General features: G+C 24.5%; 10 protein-coding genes across 10 annotated transcripts; 5 read left to right on the top strand and 5 right to left on the bottom strand.

Moving 5' to 3' along the window:
• Positions 1–10: 10 nt before the first annotated feature.
• On the bottom strand, positions 11–5995 carry cubi_02177 (cyclic nucleotide phosphodiesterase domain-containing protein; the record flags this gene model as incomplete). Its single annotated transcript, XM_029019189.1, has 1 exon — positions 11–5995. One exon carries the CDS (start codon positions 5993–5995, stop codon positions 11–13), a length of 5985 nt encoding a protein of 1994 aa, XP_028874310.1.
• Positions 5996–7719: 1724 nt separating this feature from the next.
• Positions 7720–8973, top strand: cubi_02176 (zinc transporter protein; the record flags this gene model as incomplete). Its single annotated transcript, XM_029019188.1, has 1 exon — positions 7720–8973. One exon carries the CDS (start codon positions 7720–7722, stop codon positions 8971–8973), a length of 1254 nt encoding a protein of 417 aa, XP_028874309.1.
• Positions 8974–9204: 231 nt separating this feature from the next.
• cubi_02175 (uncharacterized protein) lies at positions 9205–10470 on the bottom strand (the record flags this gene model as incomplete). The annotated part of the gene is made up of 1 exon (XM_029019187.1): positions 9205–10470. One exon carries the CDS (start codon positions 10468–10470, stop codon positions 9205–9207), a length of 1266 nt encoding a protein of 421 aa, XP_028874308.1.
• Positions 10471–11009: 539 nt separating this feature from the next.
• cubi_02174 (uncharacterized protein) lies at positions 11010–12596 on the top strand (the record flags this gene model as incomplete). Its single annotated transcript, XM_029019186.1, has 1 exon — positions 11010–12596. The coding sequence occupies one exon, from the start codon at positions 11010–11012 to the stop codon at positions 12594–12596; it is 1587 nt and encodes a 528-aa protein (XP_028874307.1).
• Positions 12597–12919: 323 nt separating this feature from the next.
• On the top strand, positions 12920–14977 carry cubi_02173 (uncharacterized protein; the record flags this gene model as incomplete). Its single annotated transcript, XM_029019185.1, has 1 exon — positions 12920–14977. One exon carries the CDS (start codon positions 12920–12922, stop codon positions 14975–14977), a length of 2058 nt encoding a protein of 685 aa, XP_028874306.1.
• Positions 14978–15005: 28 nt separating this feature from the next.
• Positions 15006–16709, bottom strand: cubi_02172 (PP2C like protein phosphatase; the record flags this gene model as incomplete). Its single annotated transcript, XM_029019184.1, has 1 exon — positions 15006–16709. One exon carries the CDS (start codon positions 16707–16709, stop codon positions 15006–15008), a length of 1704 nt encoding a protein of 567 aa, XP_028874305.1.
• Positions 16710–16872: 163 nt separating this feature from the next.
• cubi_02171 (uncharacterized protein) lies at positions 16873–17382 on the bottom strand (the record flags this gene model as incomplete). Its single annotated transcript, XM_029019183.1, has 2 exons — positions 16873–17085; positions 17146–17382. The coding sequence occupies 2 exons, from the start codon at positions 17380–17382 to the stop codon at positions 16873–16875; spliced, it is 450 nt and encodes a 149-aa protein (XP_028874304.1).
• Positions 17383–18228: 846 nt separating this feature from the next.
• On the top strand, positions 18229–19362 carry cubi_02170 (uncharacterized protein; the record flags this gene model as incomplete). Its single annotated transcript, XM_029019182.1, has 1 exon — positions 18229–19362. The coding sequence occupies one exon, from the start codon at positions 18229–18231 to the stop codon at positions 19360–19362; it is 1134 nt and encodes a 377-aa protein (XP_028874303.1).
• A 1013-nt stretch (positions 19363–20375) lies between these two features.
• cubi_02169 (Sgn1p-like RRM domain-containing protein) lies at positions 20376–21134 on the bottom strand (the record flags this gene model as incomplete). The annotated part of the gene is made up of 1 exon (XM_029019181.1): positions 20376–21134. One exon carries the CDS (start codon positions 21132–21134, stop codon positions 20376–20378), a length of 759 nt encoding a protein of 252 aa, XP_028874302.1.
• A 1237-nt stretch (positions 21135–22371) lies between these two features.
• cubi_02168 (CCAAT-box DNA binding protein subunit B) lies at positions 22372–23349 on the top strand (the record flags this gene model as incomplete). The annotated part of the gene is made up of 1 exon (XM_029019180.1): positions 22372–23349. The coding sequence occupies one exon, from the start codon at positions 22372–22374 to the stop codon at positions 23347–23349; it is 978 nt and encodes a 325-aa protein (XP_028874301.1).
• Between the last annotated feature and the right edge of the window lie 559 nt (positions 23350–23908).

The following is a 23908-nucleotide window of genomic DNA, read 5'->3' as shown; positions in this document are numbered from 1 at the left end:
TCAATTTAAACTAATCAAATACATCGCTTAAAGTTAAAGCAAACATACTCATTAAGCAATTATTCTTAATATATTTTAAATTGACTTTGTCTTTAACTATATGATTATGATTATTGCTGTTATTATCCAATAATAGGTATTTCTCACATTTAATTCGATTAATAATATTGATATATTTATTATTATTAACAACTTTTTTTAATATTGATTTCTCCAAAACATCTTTTCCTCCTATTGTATTGTTTTTTAAATAATTTAAATCAAATTCAAATAATTTACTAATATTATTACTCTGATTATGATTGTTGTTATCAATTAAATTCTTACTATGTTTTAACCATAATTCTCTATTCTTCTCAGCCTGATCAAGTAATATTGTACTTTTAGGTATTATTCTAGATAATAATCTCCATTGTGGTATTACAATGAATTCTAAAAATCCTATTTGTGCTTCTATTTTTAAAACATCATCTTTTAAATCCATAAAAGGTGTTATAGGAAGACCAAATTGTGATTCTAATTTTGTTTGATTAGAAAATTCTTCTAATATTAATGATGCCCATTTTTTACATATTGGAAATGGAGTTAATGGATTAGAAATATCTGCTGCATGTAATATAATTTGTATTAAAAATTCTTTATCTATTTTAATCAATAATGCATTTTCGTCTAATTCTCCCAACATTTTTATATTAATATTATCATTATATAATTCATATTCATCTAAAATAATATTTTGATTATTACTTATTCTATCATTAGATGAAATAAATTCTTCCAAAGTTGATAGTAAATGATTATGACAATTCATATCAGTTGATAAAATTGATTTAATAAATATTCTTCTAAAACTCTTCTTTTCAATTTCATTAAAATTATTTCTTATATCTATATCTTTACATTGATCTAATAATGAAAATAAATAACTGCAATGATGATTTTCAAGTATTGAATTATCATTATATTTTAATGCCAATTTTGAATTAGAAATTGTTAAAAAATAATTATTTACACCAGGATGATCAATATCATGACATAATGCTGCAAATAATAATATAAATTTATTTAAATCATTTAATACCAACATAATACCAAAATTTCTTAATATAATATAACATGCTTGTACAACTTGTATTGCATGAAATATATTATGATAAGATGTATTAGAATTATAAGAATCATGTATTACATCAAATAATGTTAATAATTGTTTATGATTCCAATTCCATTTATTATCAAATCCAAAATATTTAAATAGATTTAATAAAAATTCTCTATGTATTGACCAACCATGTGCCCATATAGGAAGTCCCCATTCTCTATATAAAGTTAATAATGAATCAATTTTTAATTTATCATTATTATGATATAATTTGATTTCTTTTTTATATTCATCAACAGAACTCATTCTACAAAATATTTTTTGATGATTATCATCATATTGATTAATTTCATATTTTTCAGAATTATATCTTAAAGGTTCTCTGATTGATAATTCTTTGTTAATTTCATTATGATCAAAGTTAATATTTTCTTCATCATCTTTTTCTCTGTAATTATTAATATAATGATTTTCATTTAAGTTATCACTGAATAAGATATTATCATTTTTATAAAAACGATCATCTTCGTATTGTTTAAAATACTCATCTTCATAATAACTTACACTTTGACGATATTTTTCATTATCTTTTACTTTTTTCTTTTTTCTCCCTTTTTTTTTCTCTTCTTTTTCTTTTTCTTGTTTTTGTTTTTGTTTTTGTTTTTGTTCTTTTCCTTCTTCTTTCTCTTCTTCTTCTTCTTCTTCTTCTTCTTCTTCCTCCTCCTCCTCCTCTTCCTTTTCTTTATCTTCTTCTTCTTCTATATCTTTTATAAAATGATGATTTAAATTCAAAAAATCACTAGATATATTTGTATTAACTTCATTTGCATTTTCTTGTGAATTTTGAGTCACCAGAATTTTTTCACTATTAATTTCTTCATTAATTATATTCTTTTTAATACTTGAAATATCTATTGGTGAAAAAGAAGATTCTCTTGAATTTCTATTTTCATTTAAAATAATTTTATTAATATAATGATGAGGATTACAATTATGATTTTTGTATTTCTGCTCATCAAAATTCATTCCAAATAAATTGTTTAATGAAATAAATGTATTTGAATTATTTGTATATAACTGGTTAAAGTTTGGATCCCAAATAGATTTATAGTATAAATGAATGTTTAATGTCAATAATTGTTGATGAAAATCTTTCATTATTTGATTGACTAACATTCCGTATATATACAAATCTTTCTGTGAAAAGTCAATAATACTCGTGTTTGAAATTGTTCCATTTTCTGTTTCACATAAATCCCTTTCTTTTTCTTTCAATTGAATATTATCACCAGTACTCGGTCTTAAATAATCTATAGTGTTTACACGTTTCATTAGTAGGGATGATGAAGAGGAGGAGGAGGAGGAGGATGATGATGATGATGATGATGATGATGATGAAGAGGAAGAGGAGGAAGAGGAGGAAGAGAAAGAAGAAGAAGTGAGTGATGGCTTGAGTGATTGTGATGAATTAATAGATTGCCTATGATTCCTTTTACGAGCAAAACTTATGGAATTTAACGAAGAATTTGAAGATTTTGCTAAATCACTGTTTGAAGTCTTTAAGTTAATTAATGAATTAACATAATCATCTGAGGATATTGAATTATCTTCACGTATTGCTCCATTTGATGAAACTGTATTTGCTCTTCTAATAATTGAGTTGCCACTACCGCTTCCACTACCACTAGAATAACTATCAAAAGTACCCATTACTCTTCTACAAGATTTTTTCCCTGGTAAAATATTAGAATGAGTGCTCATAACAGATGACTTATCGGCCCATAAATTCTTCTCAGTTATAGTAAAATTAAATTTCTTCTGTTCATTATTACTGAAAGAATAACCATCTTTAGTTCTATTAATTAATTGAATTATTATACTAATATTCTCATTTTTATTATAAATAGGTATAAATGTGGTATTTTTTAAATTAATATGGTAATTTGTAAATCTCTTTTCAGAATTTATAAACATATTTGAAAAATCATTTACTTCATTGCATATACTTACACATTTATTTTTGATCAATTTAAAAATTAAATAATTTCTTGAACAAAGACGTAATCCTATAAATTGTTTTGGGCCGTAAATACAAACATATTCATGACTAGATTCCATTACATAAACTAGTGTACATTGAACTGGAGTAAATTTATTAATTAATAAACATAATCTTGAAATAACTTCCATAGATACTGTCCAATCCCAGTTTTCTGCATGCCTTCTATTTAATAATAACGGTTTAAATACCCATCTATATAACTCATAATTTAAATTTAACTGTATTGTATTGAATAATAATCTTTTATAATCTAAAAATAAGCAAACAATTGCTTGTATTTCTGTGATCAAACTTCTTAATAATATTATGTTTGGATTTTGTGGTTGCAAGCAAATCACTATCCCAATAATTTTTGATTTTTGATTTGGATCCTTATCTTTATCTTTTTGAACTCTTGTATCAATGATTGGACAAGTAATAACAGGAATTTTAAAGTTACTATATCTTTGATAATGATTAGAAATACCAATTTCAATATCAGAAAATTCTGAATTTAAAACTATATCATTATTTTTTCCATTATTAAAATTGACATTTTTATTTTTATCACATATACAACACCTATTAATTATTCCATCATTAATGGATGGAGGAGAAACCAATATTACAGGACAATCACTCATTTTATCAGATATTTCTTCATTTAATTTATTATTTTGAATTATTTCAATTCCTGAATTTCTTCTCGAAATATTTTGATTTTGATTATGATGATTAATTGTATCATAATTTAATGGTTCATTGGTTTCTGAATTTTTAAATTCTGATTTTGTAATATATTTATTATTATATACATGAAAATGACAAGAATCCATATTACTATTTGTAGAAAATTCATTTTTAATTATTTCCATTTTACTTTTTTTAAATATTAAATCTTCACTAGTTTTATTATCATAATATATGTGTCCATTTCCATAATTACCATTAACTCCTCCAAAACCAAAACCAGAATCATTTAATGAAGAAAGTGATGACGATAAATTTGAAGAATTGGATGATGATGACGAGGCTAATTTCATGTTTTGAAGACAGATCGGACATTGAGTAGCTGTTGCAATGTCACATGGTAATTGTTCAGCATCTTTTAACTTATTATAAAAGTATAAACCAAATGATATATCAACATTTTGAATAGAATTATTTGATAATTCATTTTCCTTATTCTTATTCCTGTCTTTATTATTATTATTATTATTATTATTATTATTATTATTATTATTATTCTTATTATTATTGTAATTAATATTTATTTCATCTTCTTTAATATAATTCGATTTTATTATATAATCACATATATTTGAAGAATAATTAAAATAGAAAAAGTTCTGTTTTTGGCTTTGTGATAATAATTGATTTAAAAAACTCTTCTTTTGATTATCTTGATGAGATGATAATGATACTGATGATACAATATTATTCTTATTCTTTCCAAAATATTCATTTTCAATCATGTTTTCATTTTTCATAGAAAATCTTAACAAATCATACTCAGTTCCAGTATTTTTACAATCAATTTCAACCTTTTCATTATATGTAGTTATATTATTGTCTATACAAAACGTATTATTGTAAATATCTTGATTTGAATGATTATTTTCTCTATTAGCTATTGATAATGGTGGAAATGTTGCTCTTCTATTGATTATATTATCTTTAGACCCAGTAGAAAAAGTTAATCTTTGAAATTTGTTAGTATTATTTACAGGATTTTTTATTAAAGATGATATAATTTCAGATTTTCTTTTTTCTTGAAAATTTAACATTGAAGAAGAATTAGATGTAAAATTTGAATAAAGATTATTATCACTTTTTTGAATTGGACCATCCACATTAAGATGATTATGGTAATTATTAATTATACTCTTAGATTGTCCAGGTTCTCCCATTGTCTTAAGTTTAAAATGAGAACATTTATGTTCATTATGTACACATGTAGTTTTATAATCAACCCATTTATTTGTTAAACTCTTCGGTATATATGAACTCCATGTTCCTTTAGATGGAAATGAACCGATTAATTCATCAGTTTCATCATCATATAATAATACTATAGACAAAGGTGTTTGAAATAATATTGAAGAATATATACTTAATAATTTACATAACTCATAACCATCCATTTGTGGTGTTAAATATTTTTCAAAATGTCTTCTAACTGCATTACATTTTCTTTCACATAGGAATTCATCATTGTTATCATCCGCAATATTATTTGAAGATAAAGAAGAATTAATAGACGTCGGAGTTAATCTTCTCCTCATTGTACTTAGTAGTAAATTTCCATCATTATTATGATGATTATTAGCTTCTGGGCTACAATATAAATTTGAACTTTCTGCAATATTTGAAAGTGAATGATTTTGTATACATCCAAAACTACTTCCTCTGTGGCATACTGATAATGATTGAGATACACTGTTATTGTTGAAATTATTACTTATAAATGATAAATTACCTCCATATCTTTCTATTTGTTTTAATTCATCAAATAATTCATGCAAATTATGATTTGTACACTGTTGATAATTATTTGTTTCACCAAATAGCAATGGTAACAATGATATCTTTTTGAAATGACCAAAATCTGACTTTTGTAATATTGGTGATACTGTAGACGATAATGATCGAGATTCTAATGAAAAAAGAGAATTAGATGTACTTGTAAAAAAACCAAAAGATGAATTAGTTGATGAAGAGGAAGAAGATGATGGATTTTGTAATATTGGCACTGAATCCATAAATTTTTCTTTACTTCCTCCTGTAGAAGATAATTTTATTGAATCTTGGGAACAGCGTCCATTTAATGAAAAGTTATTCTTATACTCCATTTTTCATTTATTATTTAAATTATTTTATTCAATTAATAATTACCATAAATTTTTATTAAAAAAAATCAAGAATATTTATTTTTTGGTATAATATTTTGGATTTCTTTTTAATGAAATATTCTTTTAATTATATTTTTAATTATATTATCACATGAATTATTAGTTGATTTATTAAATTAGAATAATAACATTACTCTTCAATCAATAGTAATGATTTTATTATGGAATCACTTTTTATAGAGATCTAACTTCTAAATGTAATTTTTAACAATATTCAGGTTTCATTGGATTACCATTTATTATTATTTTTTTAATATCACACATAAATAATGTAAAAATTATTCATATAATATATTTACAACTTTTTTTTCTTTTTAATTATTAATTTGAATCTTTGTTCTATGCCCACAATATTATTTACTTATACATGTTTTTTTTTTTTTTTTTTCTCAAGTCTACTTAAAATTACCTTGTAAATAACCCATTTGTTAATTAAAATATACCCGCCTCAATTAAATTTTATTTTTAATAAAAAATTCTAGAGCGCCTTAATCTTTTTATTAATTTTTTATTAATAAAAAAAACTTGATTAGTTTTACTCTAAATTTTTTTTTTTGAGATAAATTTTACTTGATGACTTTTCCTCTTTTTTAATAGAATTTATATACAAAAGAACATTGAGATTATTTTATTATTTCGGGAAAAAAAACCTTTAATCCCGATAAATAAATTATTGATTTTATATTAGGTATATCATTACATAAGAACCATATGGCATGAAACTTGTTCCAATCAATGTTTATTTTTTAATTAAATTTAATCAAAAAAAAATGATTAACCTTATTTATCATTTTATTTTTATTAAAAGATTTATTTTAATTATATTAACTTCTTTTTTTTTCATCTGCATGTACTGCATGCAATTATGTGGACAAAAAAAAAACACGACTACGTGTATAATAGTGTAATGAAATATATACCGGCGATTTTAAATAATTGTATAATGTAATTTATGATTTGTTAGTAACAATAATAATATTAATTTTGTCAAGCAAGAAGCTAAAATTTAATTAATATGCATTAATTGGCTTGTTTAAAAAAATGAACATAAATATAGTATATAAAAAATAGAATAAGTTCTTGTATCTTTATATAGATTGTTTTTATTATTAATTGAATTCATGGTAAATTAAGAAATTGTCTAATTGTTTCCAAATTATTGTGTAAACTTTGTTTTTATTTAATTTACAATTAATCTACAAAATAAAGAGAAATTTATCCAAATATATTTAAAAAAAATGTAATATTTATTAGCTATATATTTATCTTATTATTTCAATTATTAATTTAATTGTCTCGAAAATATTAAATTTCATTTTTGGCGCCAATGTCCAAATACTTATATATATACTAGTGCCTCAATGGTGAAGAATAGATATCTGTATTTAGAACAGAAAAAAAAAGAGAAACATAAAGATAATAGATAATAATCACAACTATATTATTATTATCAAATTCAATATTTGTTAAATGTTTATTTAAAACAGTAATATGATCATTTAACATATTATTAATCTATCAGATTAATTGATCAGTCACTTCAGTTCAAGTACTTTTAGAGAATAATTGACGGAGTTACATTACTAACAAATTCAAATATAAATACATATTATATCCAGAACAATTTTATAAGGAAATAATAATAATTATTATTATAAGAGAAAATGAATAAATTGATATTGAGTAAGATTTTGTCTTTTATTTCTGTTATTTTTGTTGGTGGTATTGGAGTATATATCCCAATATATATAGGATATTTGAATCCTATTTTTTTGCAATACATTAATGTTTTTGCAGGAGGAACACTTTTAACTTTGTCTCTTTGTCACCTTATACCAGAGGCTGAAGAAATTGTTAGAGCAAATAACATTAGTTTGAAATTTATTGGAGTCGAAATTCCTATCGTTGCTTATCTTACTTTATTTGGACTTACAATTATTCTATTCTTTGAAAAAGCACTTTTTTCACCGCAAACTGTTGCTCAATTTCACATGCATGATCATTCATTCCCACACAATAGAGACCATCATCATCACCATCATAAGGATCCTGGATGTGTTGGAATGAATAATAGTAATAGGCAATCAACAACTAATAGTGATAAAAATAAAAATAATCGCAATCATAACAATAACTTCAATTCTACATATCCTTCAAATGGTAGATCTGGTTCAAACGCAATTATTCCAATTAATTCACAAACTTGTGAAACTAATAATTTTAATATGTCTTTTGAAGAGTCTGATTCCAGAAACCTTGGAATAAAATTACCCTTAATTGATTCATCAGATTCTCATGATGAAGAATCTATTAATAACCAACATCATGACGTTTCTTCCTCAGATATTTCTAGTCAAGATTCAGATATTCAAAAGTCTAACCCTAGTTCAACGTTAAATGTTTACTTTCTTGTTTCTGCATTATCAGTTCACGCCATTTTTGAGGGAATGCTTGTTGGAATTTCCAAAAACCATATTTCTGTTATGACGATTACTCTAGTAATTATTGCACATAAATGGGTTGAAGGAATTGCTGTCTCTGCAGGTATTAAGAAACATCCAGAGATTTCCAAAGCTATAATTAATCAACTCTTGGTATCTTTTATACTCATGTCTCCATTAGGCATAATTATTGGACAATTATTCTCATTTATGAATAGTCCTATAATTAATGTATTCCTTACATGTATATCATCAGGTGCTTTATTATATGTTGCTCTTGGAGAAATGGTACTTGATGAGTTTAATTGTGGTGAAAACAGAAAGCAAAAGTTTATTCTTTTTCTTTTTGGCATCTTCCTTGTTTCTGTAATTAATATTATTCAACACAAACTTGGAGGATGTACATTACACTATAACCATCATCATCACCATCATCATCATCACCACCACCATAACTCGCATATACATACACACTAATTTTATGAATTTTTTCCAAATATTTTTTAATATCATTCAAAAATCGAACAATTATTCATTTTTTTATATGGATAAATATATATTATACTTTATTCATAAATTTCATCACCTTCTCTATAATTCAAAATTTTGTTCAATTGATAAATATATAAATAATTCCAGCCTTTTCTATTTAATATAGTATATTCAATTATCAATAAATTATAATATTATTTACTAGTTTCATTATTTTTATTTATTTGTTGTCTTTGTTATTTTGAAAAAGGAGTTTAGTGTTTGTTGTTTACTTGTACCAGAATTCGTATTTGAACTCAAAGAATGAGACTTCTTTCCTTTGTTTGGTTTTTTTAATGTAGCATTATCATTATTTCCAAGATTTTTCTCTCCCAATTTTGAGATTTTATTTTCTTTCTCCATTACAAAATCTACATCGTCTTCAACAACTAGATAACCTGTCTTCGCATCCTTATACATTCTCTCTTTTCTTACCTTGCTTTGTATAATTGGTTCAACTTCTAAAGGATCAAATTCTATCTTATCTTTATCATCTTTGTTATCTTCATTATTATCACTACATATTTTTAATTTAGTAGTTTTTCTTCTTTTCACTGGTTTCAATTTATTATCTTCATTTTGGACAAATTCATCAGTAATACTTATGTTTTCATTTTCTTCATCTTTAAATAAGTTAATCACATCTTCATTTTCATCAACCTTGTTATGTTCTTTTTTTGTACCTAATTCCGATACATCAACTTTGTTATCTTTAATATTAATAACTTTATTCTCATTCTTAAATTCATGTTTCATAGGATAAGGATCAGTATTGTTTTCAATATCCATGGAATGATCATTCTCCTTTTTCTTTTCATTTTCAACGCTTATATTCTCCCTTATAGATGACTTAATTCTATCCTGAGATCCTTTACCATTATTAAATAATAAAGGATATGGCTCAGTTTTACATTTTACTTCTGAATGCTCCAAGTTAGTGAAATTGGAACTAGTAATAGATTCTCTAGATAGATAAGACTTTGTGTTACTTATATTTGAAAATCTTGAAATCCATAATTTATCTGATAAAGAATTCTTTGCTTTTATTGACTTATAAATATCATCACATTCTATTTGAAATTGTGATAAATTTAATCTTAAATTACTTTCTTGTTGCAATTTTTCATGGCTTTTTCTTGAAACTATTCCATATATATTCGAATTATCAACTTTTAATCCATTTAATGGCAAATCTGAATCATAAACTAACTTGTATGTAATTTTATCAGATAATACATCACCCATTAATAAATATACTATCTCTGCTCCTAAATCTTTTTTCTCATCAAGTAGGTATTTGACAAATAACTTCAAAATATCTCTACATATTTCCAAATTCTCAAATTTAGGACTATGGTTGCATAAACTATAAATTGACCAAATCTGTTGTGTTTGAGAACTTTTTAAAAGATCTTCCAAAATATGAAATTGCTCTCTGTACATTTTTAATTTCTATCAAAAAATAAATCTGTCGTATTTACTTTACTTCAACTTTCTGTATATTAGATGAACTATGCGTTGATTTCCTCTTAACTATATAATATATCATTCATAAACCAAATTTCGTATTTAAATTTTGTCTATTTATCATTGTTTGATAAGAAAGATTATATATATTGTTTTTCACTCCCTTTAATCTCACACTCCAGTTGATAACTACTTATGTGGGCAACTTTACCGCCAAATTTTGTTTATTTAATTTTGTAGAATTAAATGCTATAATTGTATTTTATTAAATTATTATTTTTTTAAGTTAATTAATAAAATTACAAATATTGCACTTTCTGTGATAAATATTGGGAACATTGATTCTTGTATTTGGTTGGATTAAATGTTTATTTTTACCATTTTACTGTAATACTAATATTTATTTTGTTTTGAACTTTAGCAATTAAAATTGGTATCACCATAATTTTAAAATTATTATTGTTAATATTATTACTTAATTAATTATACTATTAATTTATAAAATTTAATCAACAATGGATTTTTTTGAGTACATGAATATTTTTTACCTTTTAACATTGTACACAATTCAAGGTCTTCCCATGGGTATTAGTCATTCCATTCCATTCCTCATACAAGGTAAAGTATCTTATACAGAACAAAGTATGTTTGGAATGGTTGTTATTCCATTCTCGATTAAGTTACTTTGGGCACCTCTAGTAGATTCAGTATATATTGAAAAGATGGGAAAGCGAAAAACATGGATTATTCCAACTCAACTTATATGTAGTATTCTCATGATTATTGGTAGTTATAGTCCGTTTCTTCCAACTTGGTTATGTGAAAGAGTAGATATCTCAAATTTAACTGGTAAATCTACGCCAAACGTTATTTTACTGACAATTTACTTTTCAATTTTGTACTTTTTAATGGCTACCCAAGATATTGCAGTGGACGCTTGGGCAATAAGTCTACTTTCCCCTCAACATAGGAGTTTAGCATCAACTTGTAACATTATTGGGCAATCTTTCGGTTATATTACATCATATTTAGGATTTTTATTCCTAAATGATGCAAAAATATGCAATAAATATGTTCGTCCTTTATTTGGATTAGAAATTGTTGAGGATAAGCCAATATGTGAGATGAGTCAATTTATTTATTTCTGGGGTATAGTTATATTATTAGTTACTATAATTACTGGAATCATAAAAAAAGAAGATGATTCTTACATAAAAACAATTGATAATAAAAAAGATGATGATCATACTCAAGAGAATCAAAAAAGCGAGTTAACTATTAAACAAGCTTATTTTCTTTTATATAAAATTTTAATATTGAAACCAGTAATTTTACTAATAATTCTGTTATTCATTATTAGAGTACCATCAGCAGTAACTGAATCATCTCTGGAATTTAAATTAATGGAGTTTGGCATGAAAAAGAGTGATATTATGCTTATTGGACCAATTTTGATTCCGTTTAGTTTTATCACACCATTTATTATGACAAAATTTGTTTCTAAAGGGAAAATGCCACTAAAATTGCTAAATATAATATTACCATTGAAAGTTTTACTCTCACTGCTTTCTTGTATGTTTTTGATTTGGTCCAGAATGATCTATAAACCATGGATTGATAAACAAGAACTCATTGAAACACCACCTTTATTTTACTATAGTTATTTGGCTTTGTCAATTTTTTCCTCCATTTTATGTGATTCGCAATCACTAATATTTATGACCCTCTTCAATTTAATTTCAGATGTCAGGTTTGCTGGAACTTATATTACTTTGTTTAATACAATAAATAATTTAGGATATAAGTGGCCAACAAGTCTTAGTTTATGGCTTTTGGATTATACAAATTTTAACTATTGTGAATTAAATAAAAATCAAGTTGAATATAGTAAATTTTCAAATTATTTTCTTTTACTAATTGGGAATCCATGCAAAATTGATTCCTTCTTTATACAATTTACATTTGCTTTTATTTTCGGAATAATTGCAATTTTATTCATTTTCCCATCAATTATTTACAGAATTGAGAAATTTAATTTGAATGATTGGAAAGTTAAAAATATGAACACATCAGAATCTTTAATTGAAAAGAAGAATAAATAAAATATTTTAAGGATTTCTTCAATCTTGATATCATATTATATAATTAATCTGAATACTCTTATCTAATTGATTTTTGATTTACTTTCTATTATGAAATTATTTTATCAATTAATATTTTATTTTGCATGTAGTTATTATTTTATTGTTGCTAATTTTTTGTGCATATGCTGCTTTCAAAATTTGTTAATTATGACGTAATAATTACGTGTCAAATTTTATTAAAAAAAATTTCTATACCGGTATAACAAAAAAATTTCCACATAAAATAATAATAATAAATTTAGAAATATTTATTAAAAAAATTCCTTGTTATTTTGAGTTTCATGGAAAAACTGGAATATTCTTCAAAAGAAGACGACATATTATCAAGGTTTTTAAATGTTATATTTAAAAAAGAATCAGGTTTTTTGTATGTAACGAGGAACAATTTAATATGGATTTCAGACAAAATTAATTCCCAGCCATTCGAAAATATTAGTGCATTAAAAGAAAATTATTCAAAAATTATCTCACCCACTGAAAATAATTTAAATTACAATGATGAAGTTTCTATAAATAAAAATAGTGTAAATCTAGAAAATGATTTTGTTGTAGAATTATGGAAAAATCTGTATGCACATAGAAAGAGAGAAGATAAACGTTTAGTTGGATTAAGGTTTGAGAATAAAGAAGTTAAAAACAAGCCTAAACCAGTTATATTTATTGATGTTAATCTTACATTGAATTCCAATGATGACTTTAATAATTTTTTAAAATTAATGACAGAATGCCACAACAAGGCTATTGAAAGATGTAAACAACTTCAAGAACTTTTAGAAAAAAAAAAATCCGAAAAATTTACCTCAATTGAAAATAAGATATTAGAATTTAGTAAAGTTGACAAAAATGACAATAAAAGAATAGTCATAGAAAGAAAAGTTAAACCGAAAGAACATCATTCAATATATGATGATCTGAAACAATTATTACAATATAAACCTGAATTGGATAATATCTATAAGAGCCTAGTACTAACAGGAAGTATTTCATTAGAATCTTTTATTGAAATACATCGTCAAGATATACTTCTATCAAAAACACAAGAAAAAGGAGTCGAAAATTCAGATTTTTTTTTGAAAAAACCACCAAAAGTTACTATTACAAATTCTGGAGGTATTGATGTAACAATTACTGCTGATGATCTAAAATCAATTCTTGAGGAAATGCCATCAATAAAAACAAAAATTAAAGAATATGTTCCCCACCGCTTAACAGAAGAAGAATTTTGGAATCGTATTATACAATCTCCACTATTTTTTGATTTACTTGGTCAAAAAAATATTCTGGTAAATAATAGCGATACATTAATGATTGGTGAGATTCCCAAAGGAGAAGAATTATTATGTGAGTTAAATACACTTAATGATAACAAATATTCGAATGGAATAAGTGAATTACTTGGGAATTATGTTAGTTCTGAAATTAATCTCTTAAATAATGATACTTATAATAAAACAGGATATGGTACATTAATTAATAATGATTTAAATATTGCATCTGAAAAAAGTGCAAATATTAATACTGGATTTTTTGAAAGATTTAATTGTCATGGAGCTAAAATTCTTGAATTTACAACTGGTAATAATGAAATATTTAACAGGCAAAATGAAATTGATTTAGAATATTCTCAAGATTATTTACAAACTGAACCAAAAACAACTATTGCAAATAATAGCCAGCTTTTGGATATTAATCCTGTTAATTTCTTCTCATCATCTAGAAATAAATTTGATAATGAAATAAAAAAAGAAAAGGATAATAATATTAAAGGTGTCAAATTTAATTCAAAAAAAAGAAACAAAAATACCCAAGACTATAGTTCTTTATTTAATAACCAAATTTCGAGGAATATATTAATTAATTGTACAAAACAGATACAATATGAGCAAATTAATCAACTTGGGTTGTTTAATAAACATAATTTAATACAACAAAAGAGTAGTGAGTTCGATTCAGAAAATCTGAGTCTTCTATTTCAAAAGAATTCTGAATCCAATGACATTAATAAAATTAAAGAAGAAAAACCGATTTGGATGCAACAAATACATCATGAGCACATACAAGTTATTGAATTATTAAAGTATTTTTGGGGATTATCATTGTCTCCAAAAGACAATGATGAAAGAAGAAAAACAATCGAATCTCTAAATAAAATTACTCATAATATTGAATTACTTGTGCATGATAATAAAAACATCTCAGCATCTTCATTAAGTACATTTGGGCAGTCTTCAAATACCATAAGAAGTATATGTTTGCCTATTTTGGAAACAATTAAATCAGCACGTAATTTCCATATTAAATTAGAAGAAATAATTAATTCACTATCAATTAATAAGTAAAAGTCTAAAATTATTCTTCATATTTAATTTAATTTAATAATACTACCATACAAACTTGATTATCAGTTACACCTCTAAGTAAAGATTCAGTTACAATAGAATGAGAAATAATTGTTGAAATAATTTGTTTATTAAGTGTTGGATATTTACTATATATCTCATTCAAGATACTTAAAATCATTTCATTTAACTCCTCTTCTTGAAAGACCTGCCAAATACTATCTGTTGCAATTACAATGAATCTATCATACTCTGAAATAAGATCAATACTAATTACTTGTGGTACATTATCAACTTCAAACTTATTTTTGAATGGAGGCTTATAAAATCCGAATCCTATGGCACTATTTGCAATATTTTCATTTTGGATAAAATTCATTTCAGATATCATATTATTGTGATAATCTTCATTTTGAAATTTTAATATCTCATTATTTCTTGAAAGAAATCCTTTACACCTACCTAAGTTACAAGAAAATAACACATAATTATTATCCAATTTCGAATGAAAAATAAAACATGATATTAAACCTGATCCAACATTCAAGGAGTCCTTAGTTGAATTTGTGAGTACCTTTTTATCAATAGATAAAATGGTTTTTAGGAAAATCTTGGCTAGATTGTATTTATTTAAACAACTTTCATTATCAATATTTACATCAAATTCTGAAACTAAAAGATTTTCAAGTTGTGATGTAATTTTGTCACCATTATATGAATCTAAAATACCAAAAAAAGATCCACTAGATAATTTTGAAATAAACCAACGATCATCCATTGTATTATTCATTCCTTGTTCAAACCAATATCCTATACCTTTAATTGGAGTATCAAATTGAAATACATTATTTAATGTTTCATAACTAATATTACCATTAATTTCAAATTCTGGTTGATTTTCGATTATATTAATTATTCTATTCATTTCATCTTTATTATATTCTTGGATAATATTCTTTATATCATTCAATTCTAAAGAGTATTTCTTAAATATGGTTGAATGGCCAGTCTCGATTATATTGTTTACCCCCTCAATAAAATGTTTCCCTATATTACTTAAGATATCTTGAACATTTATTTCTTTATTACTTTTATCTAATTTCTGGTCTATTACCGAGAGAATATTTTGGTTTCTTATTTTCGTTACCTCATTCTCTAATTTGTCCAGTTTTTTGAATATGGAATTTCTTAATTGATCAATTTCATCCTCTTTACTTACTTTAATTGTATCTGCTTCAAGCCCTAAATCCATTTTATTGAGTAAATCCTTATATTCTGAAAATTCATTTTTTAAACCATTTTCTTCACATTCTATTTTATGATTATCTTCTTTTTTCTTACTTTGGATATTTGGTTCTTTATTAATTCTTGTCTCAAGAATTTTGTCAGTACATTTTAAATTGATCAATTCATTACTTTGCTCTTCAGAAGTTAATCCATTTTCAATGCAATCATTATCACTACATTCTTCTATTTTTAATTCATTAGATTTATTCCATAACTCTGGAGATCCTTCTTCCCAGTCACTATCATTATTATTATTATAAATTTGTTCTTCATCATAATCATCTTCTTCTAAGTCATAATCATCGGACTCTAAAACTGCATTGATTGTTATTATTTGATTTTTAAATAAATCTTTTTTATATATATCAAAAAAACCTTCTTCAATAAGTTTTGGTGTATGAATTCTTGAATTTGATCTACTTTTGGTAAATATCTTAAATTTCATTATGAATAAACTAAATTAAGAGAATAAATTATCTAAAATGTTAATTATAGTTCATTTGCTACAGCTATATATATACATGCATAACATATATTTTCAAAAAAGTGTGGAGAATTATATAAATAAAAGTTAATAAATAAAGCTTATAATAAGTAATAACTTAATATTAACTATTTGGATGTGAAGGCTCTACTATTTCTGAATTTGGTAATACAAATCCACAAAACTTATTCTCCCTTAAATTTCTCTCTGAAAGATATTCATGTGGGATTAGTGACAAATATTGGACAATATATCCGATTGTTGCTATAATAATCAATATCAAAGTAGTAGTGATTCCTGCTAATCCATAACAATCTTCATATGGAATACACTTATTCTATAAAAAGATATTTAGTCGTCCAAGTAAATTCAATATTAATTAATATAATTCACTTACCACTATTTTACATTCACATATAGAACTATTAATTTGATCTTTTTCATTATTGTCTAGACTACTTGATGTATCCTTTATATTTAATACATTTATATTCAAATTATCATGGTTATTAGGTATTTTTAATTCTATTTTATCAACATTACTTTTATTATCATTACTAATATTCACCGAATTTTGTTTATAGATTGTCCCCATATTATCTATAAAAATATTTACTTTGCTTCCAAGAATCATTTGTATTACTGAAAAATAGAAAATGATAGTTATATAAAAATTTAATAACAAAGCATTTTTTCTTTTCATTTTTATTACTAAATAATTGAATATGAAAAATAATAATATTAAAATAAATATATGCTATTATTTAGATCACAAAAGTAATTTTCATAATCTCCAAAAAACAAGGATGATAAATAATTTACATGTCTAACTCTTTTTTTTTTTACTATTTTTAGTCATTACGTTTTTTATTTATTTTTTGTTACGTATAATTTTTAAATACCGGTATTTATTTGCATTAAAAATTTTTTTTTAAAATGTGGCGCCAAAATGTGCATGTATCAAATTTTAAATAATTATTTTAATAATTTATGTTAGTATTATATTGACCTTAAGAGTGGGAATTAAAAAAAAAAAATAAAGGAATAATTACTAGAATTAAATAAAAAAAAAATAAAGTTTATATAATAAAATGTTTATAACCTATTTTTATATTAATAATGAACTAGAAAAATGTTAATAGAGAAATACCTTTTAATTACAATGAAATAAACAAATTAATTTGTATTTGCATGCAAAAAAAAAATTGGATTTCTATCCCCCCTCCCCCCACTATGCCAGGCCGGTATGGCAAAACTGACTACAAGTGCATGTAAACACCGGTATATGAGAAGCCTTGCAGTTAATTAAATTCTCAAAAAAAAAGTTATCCACATGACGTATTAATTTTTATAGAATTGATATTTTAAAAAAAAAAAAAAAAAGAAAAGAAAATAACAAAAAATATTAATTCAATAATATAATATTAGTAATAGTAAATAAAGAATAAAAAATAAGAGTTAATAGGAAAAAAAATAAAGTATGAGAATAAAAATATTCTTCTTAATACAGATATTGGTATTAATTGCGTGTGTGAAAGGAGAATTAAGAAGAAATGAATTGAATCAAAAAAATGAGTATATATTGGTTAATAGTGATGGCCCTCAAGTTCCAGTTGTAACAGAAACAAAGATTCCAATAAGATATCCAAGATTTCCAGCTCAAAAAATGAGAACGAGCCATTCGAAATTAGAAGAATTATCCCAAAAATATCTAAATCCAATGATGAAAATCCCGGAATTAAATTATCAATATTTATCATCAACAATGAGTAGATTTATGACTATCATTCTTTCATTATTAGTTATACCATTTTCACTGCTATCATTATTCGGAGATACTGGAGATTTAATTTTTGCACAATTTGGATGTATTAGTGGTATATTTGGCTTTACTATGGGAATGATGGTTTTCGGAGGATTTGCTTCAGATATAATAGCAATCATATTTTCAATTATTATTGGTTTTGCAAATATTTATAGCACTTTAAAACTAACGAAAGTTAGAGAAATGCCATTTGTATCGATTTTGTTCTTTTGTTTCCTGCTTTCAAATTTAATCTATCAATTATTAGCAGGAATTCCAAACTATTCTATAAATCCATTATATACAGGGCTAAGCGGTGCATTATTAATGAGAATATCCATTATGTTTGGTTACAAATTCCAAAATCTCACATTATTTATTATGGCACTCAAATTCTTTTACATTACTATTGTTCTTTGCATGGCCTCTTTGATCTATTTTATTTTACCATCAAGTCTAAAAAAAGTAACAGGTAATGAAAAACAAACTGATGAAGAAATTTCAAGTCTACAAAAATATACACAAAGTATATCTTCATTTATATTAACATTTCCAATTGTATCATTTATCAGCCAAATCTTATATGTATTTGGAATATTCTCCACATCTCCATTTGATATGCTCAGTTTCTTTTACATTCCTTCTCAGCTTCATTTTAATTATTATTCAACTTCAGTTCTTCTTGCAGTATGGATATCTTTGACTGTATCTGTATTCCTATTTAGAACCAAAATTTCAAACAGAGATTCTTATCAGCCCAAATTTGTTAAATCACTTATTTCTGATCACTGGAAAGTACAAGAATTGTAATGAAAACCATATATTACTATTAATTTCAAAATAAGAAAGAATATAGTTAAAAGAATCTGAAGAATAATTTATCCAACGATTTATATTGTTTGATTAATCAATTCAAAATCTCAATAGATCCTTTACATATATAATATATATATTCTCATAAAAAATTTAATTATACTCCATCATATTATATTGTCTACCTACCTCGGACAAAAAAAAACTTTGATTTAATATCTGTGTTTAATGGTTGGTTGGTTGATTTTTAAGTGGTTTCTTATCAATACATTCGCATATCTACTATTAAGGACAACAAGTAAAGGATAGGAATTACGGTATTGATTGCTTTATTGATTGATTGAAAGGTAATGAGGTAAAGAAGGAGTGATGAAATATTTCTTGAATCAAGATGAGGTACTTATTGCCAAGACTCTATGTTGAGGAATAAGTGGATGAAGAGGATTAGGAATATAATATAGGTAGAAGAGGAAGGGAAGAAAAAAAAGATAATACCAAGTATTACATCAAATCACAAAATTAGTGATAATTATAATAATATAATTATTAATAGTAATATTAATAAAGTGAGAAATAACTTCACTATTTCCAGAAATATATTGGTGGTAGTAGTTGGAATAATATAATAAATGTTCGGGTAACTACATTTCCGTAGTAAATTAAAAGAAAAATTTCCAAGTCATTTTTATTTAATTATTTATATTCATTATAATAATATTACATATTCAGTAAATTGTTCAAATTATATTACTATATATATATTCTTCCATTTCTTTACATGATAATTAATTCTTTGATTTTCCTATTGCTTAACATACAAAAAAATTCTTTATATTCACATATTAACAATTCCACATATAAATCAATAATATATTCATTGAGTAATTTTGACCAATTATATCGTCCTTTTTGATTATAAAGTTTTAACTCAATAATAAAGAAAAACAACATAAGTAAAAGCAATTTCTCTGTAAGAAAAAGAAACAATTGATAATAACCATAAATAATAATCAATAAGGATTTACAATATGTCTATTACCTGAATAACCACCAACTCCCCCCCCTCCCTTATAAGATTTATAAGGATTACCATAATAGCCACGCATATTAGGTCCCGGACCGCCAGACATCATTCCTCCTCTAGAATAACCTCTGAATCCTCCTCTTCCCATACCCCCTCTAAATCCGCCTCCTGGTCCCATTCCTCTTCCTCTATTATATCCGGGTATATTCTTTCTTTTTGTGGAGACTTTGATTTGTCTGCCTCTAAACATAGCTCCATCAAATTTCAAAGCAGTTTCAACAGCTTCAGGTTCACAAAATTCCAAGTAAGCAAACCCTTTTGGCATTCCAGTTCTTTTGTCATTCATAATTGTAATTCTGTTAATACTTCCACAACTTTTAAAAAGATCTTGTAATTCTGTAAGTTTGGTGCCATAATCAACATTTCCAATATAAATCGATCTCTTCATCTCCTCATCATCTACTGATCCAGGTAAATCAGTATCCATCATGCTTTCTCCTGTATTTTTATTTGAATCATCATTTAAGGTCTTGTTCTCAGTTAAATCAAAAAGATTAGTTCCAATAGCACTAGGTGTTCCAGTAACACCAGAAGAAGAATTAGAAGCGCCAATTGTATTATTAGTTCCTGTATTAGATCCAGGGATAATATCGCTTCTTGATAAATTAGGATTATTTGTCATCTTAGTATCTTTTAATTCATTATTAAATGATTCCTCCAGCTTAATTTGGTTAACTGAATCCATCTTACTGATAAGCCTCAGAAACCCTTTGATAATGATATTACTTAATAATTTGGAATTTCTCGATAATTGTATGTAATGCTAATCTCTTGTGGTTAATTCTGACTTAAATAGATTCTGAATGTATTTTTCTAGTTTGCTTCTATCTATCCTTCTTGCTAATTTACAATGATTTCCCACCTATCTGGTAATTAGTCTATTTTTTTCAAACAAAATTTCAACCTATTCACCAGAAAACGTAGCAATATTTCAGATTTGTATTATGTGTAATATTTATATATAATATATATATTTTATATTTCTAATTCCAACTATTTTTTTTCTATTTGTCTACTATTCGACTTTTTTTAAATTTTTCTAAATTTATATAAATATATATATATATTTTATCTTTTTTTTATTTCCTTTTTCCTCTCTTTACCTTAATTATTACAAGCCCAAAATTATTTTTTAGCTTAAATTGCTATCAAAGTCTAATAAAGAAAAAGCCCGCGCAGATTTTACATTTAATAATATCATTTTGACTATACAAAGTCTAAATATTACTATTTATATATAACATATATAAATAAAAAGTGGTAAGATAAGATTATTTAAAATATTTAAATAATATATATTATATAAATATTTAAATAGTAGGTATATGAAATATCAAAGTAATTATTAAATATTAAATATATTAAAACATTTGTTCAATAATAATAATGTATACCATGCTTATTTTTATTAATAATATAAATAATAATAATAATAATAATAATAATAATAATAATAATAATAATAATAATAATAATAAATAACAATAATAATAGTAATTGTTAATATTATGTACACTAATATATAAATAACATTTTAATTATAATTAATATATTTTCATTATATACACAATAATATTAAGTACATATATTCAGTATATATAGAATAATTAATATATATAATTAGAAATTGATTAGGTTAATTGAGAAAAAAAATCATGTACTAGTAGCATCCAAAATATATGTATTTTAAATATTGATCAAATCTATATTTAAGAGTCATTGGTTACTTGCAAATGTGTTTATATGGACAAAAAGAGTATAATTAATAAATAATATTAACTATACATTTATCAACTAAATTTGAATGTCATTTAGGAAAGTTAATAGGTGAAATTAATTTTAAAAACTGATATGTATAATTTATAAATTTCTTAAGAATAAGATAATTTGATTATATTGAGATTTAATAAATAAGTAATTAAATGACTGGTGATAGCTTAGAAAATCCCATTTTGAAGAATAATGTAATAAAAAATGAAGATTATGATGAGAATGATAATGAAGATAATGATGATGACGAAGATGTGACGTTTTTAATATGTGGAGGAAATGAAGAAGGTGGCTTGAAAGACTTTTCAAAACTGAGTGATAAAAATAATTCAGCAGAAGTCGACAATTCAATCAACTTGTCTTCAGATATTTTGAAAAAAGGATTAGTAGATTATAGGCCAGGAATTACAGGAACAAATAATGGAAATTATCAAAATATAAATGATCAAAAAATGAATGCTGTTGAACAAGGCTTACATGCTTTAAATGTATCTAATACAATATATATTGATAATGAAGACACTGCTACTGAGGAGAATCCATGCAAAGATTTACAGATGGTTTGGGATAATAATCCAGAATTAAGACCTTGGAGCAGATTACTGGATGTCTCTCCATGGTTTAACTATGGTTTTACAGAAAAAACGTTTAAAGAATATATAATTAGACAATTGGGTATTAGATGGGAACGCATTAAAAAACAAAACATTGAAACAAGCGATGACCTACTTAACAAGAGTGTAATCGCACCGACAATTTCAAACTCTAATAATGTGAATGCAAATTTGAATATGAATATAAATAATTCGAGTCCAGGCATGCCAAATTCTAATATCAAAATTATGGGCAACTTACCACCTCCACCTATAACTGGTTTTCCTTCAAATATGATGTATTTTCCACCTCCACCTCCTCCACACCTAAATCCACCAATTCCTGGTCACCCAAATATCTACCATCAACAACACATGTTCAACAACTTCCCTCATCATATTCCTCATCATTCACACCTACCTCCACCAATTTCCTCTCACCAAATTATGCACCACCCTGGATTACCGCCAAATAATATGAATCCGGGCGCCAATATTGTATTTAATACAAGGGGCAAAAAAAGACCTCCGGAATGATAATAAATTCAAAATTTTAAGTAAAAGTTTTATATATTTCTGATGGTTAAGTTTTTTTGATTATTTAACTGTAAATATAACCAAATTTCTTAACTGGTTTACTCTTCTTGCATATAATATATATTTATTATATATTAGAGAACATAAAAGTCTAATTTAGACTTTTGTTTTTGGATTACATTTTAGATGAATTACACATTAAATCTCCGATTCCCTAAACCAAAATATATGTGTTTTTTTATTGGGTTTCTAAATTCTATGTTGTTCTTATATGTAAAAATGTCACTTTATTCACCAACTAAATATGATGTTTTCACACATGTTTTTATATTTTTAATTATAGGTATATTTTATATACCGGGATAATCTAAATTTCATTATCACCTTTTTAATGTGGAAATATAATTACATGCATGTAAAAAATGACACGTGTCAGAAAAATATTTAATAATTTGAAGTTATTCTTGCGATAAATATGAATTAAATTGAAAAAAAAAAAAATGATAATGAATCTATACTATTTTTAATAAATAATAATAATAATAATATTAATATCAAA

The sequence above is a fragment of the Cryptosporidium ubiquitum genome (assembly GCF_001865345.1).
Source record: "Cryptosporidium ubiquitum isolate 39726 chromosome Unknown contig_4, whole genome shotgun sequence".
NCBI lineage: Eukaryota > Apicomplexa > Conoidasida > Eucoccidiorida > Cryptosporidiidae > Cryptosporidium > Cryptosporidium ubiquitum.
Note: the sequence above shows the minus strand (reverse complement) of the source record. Positions and strands in the feature narration are given on the sequence as shown.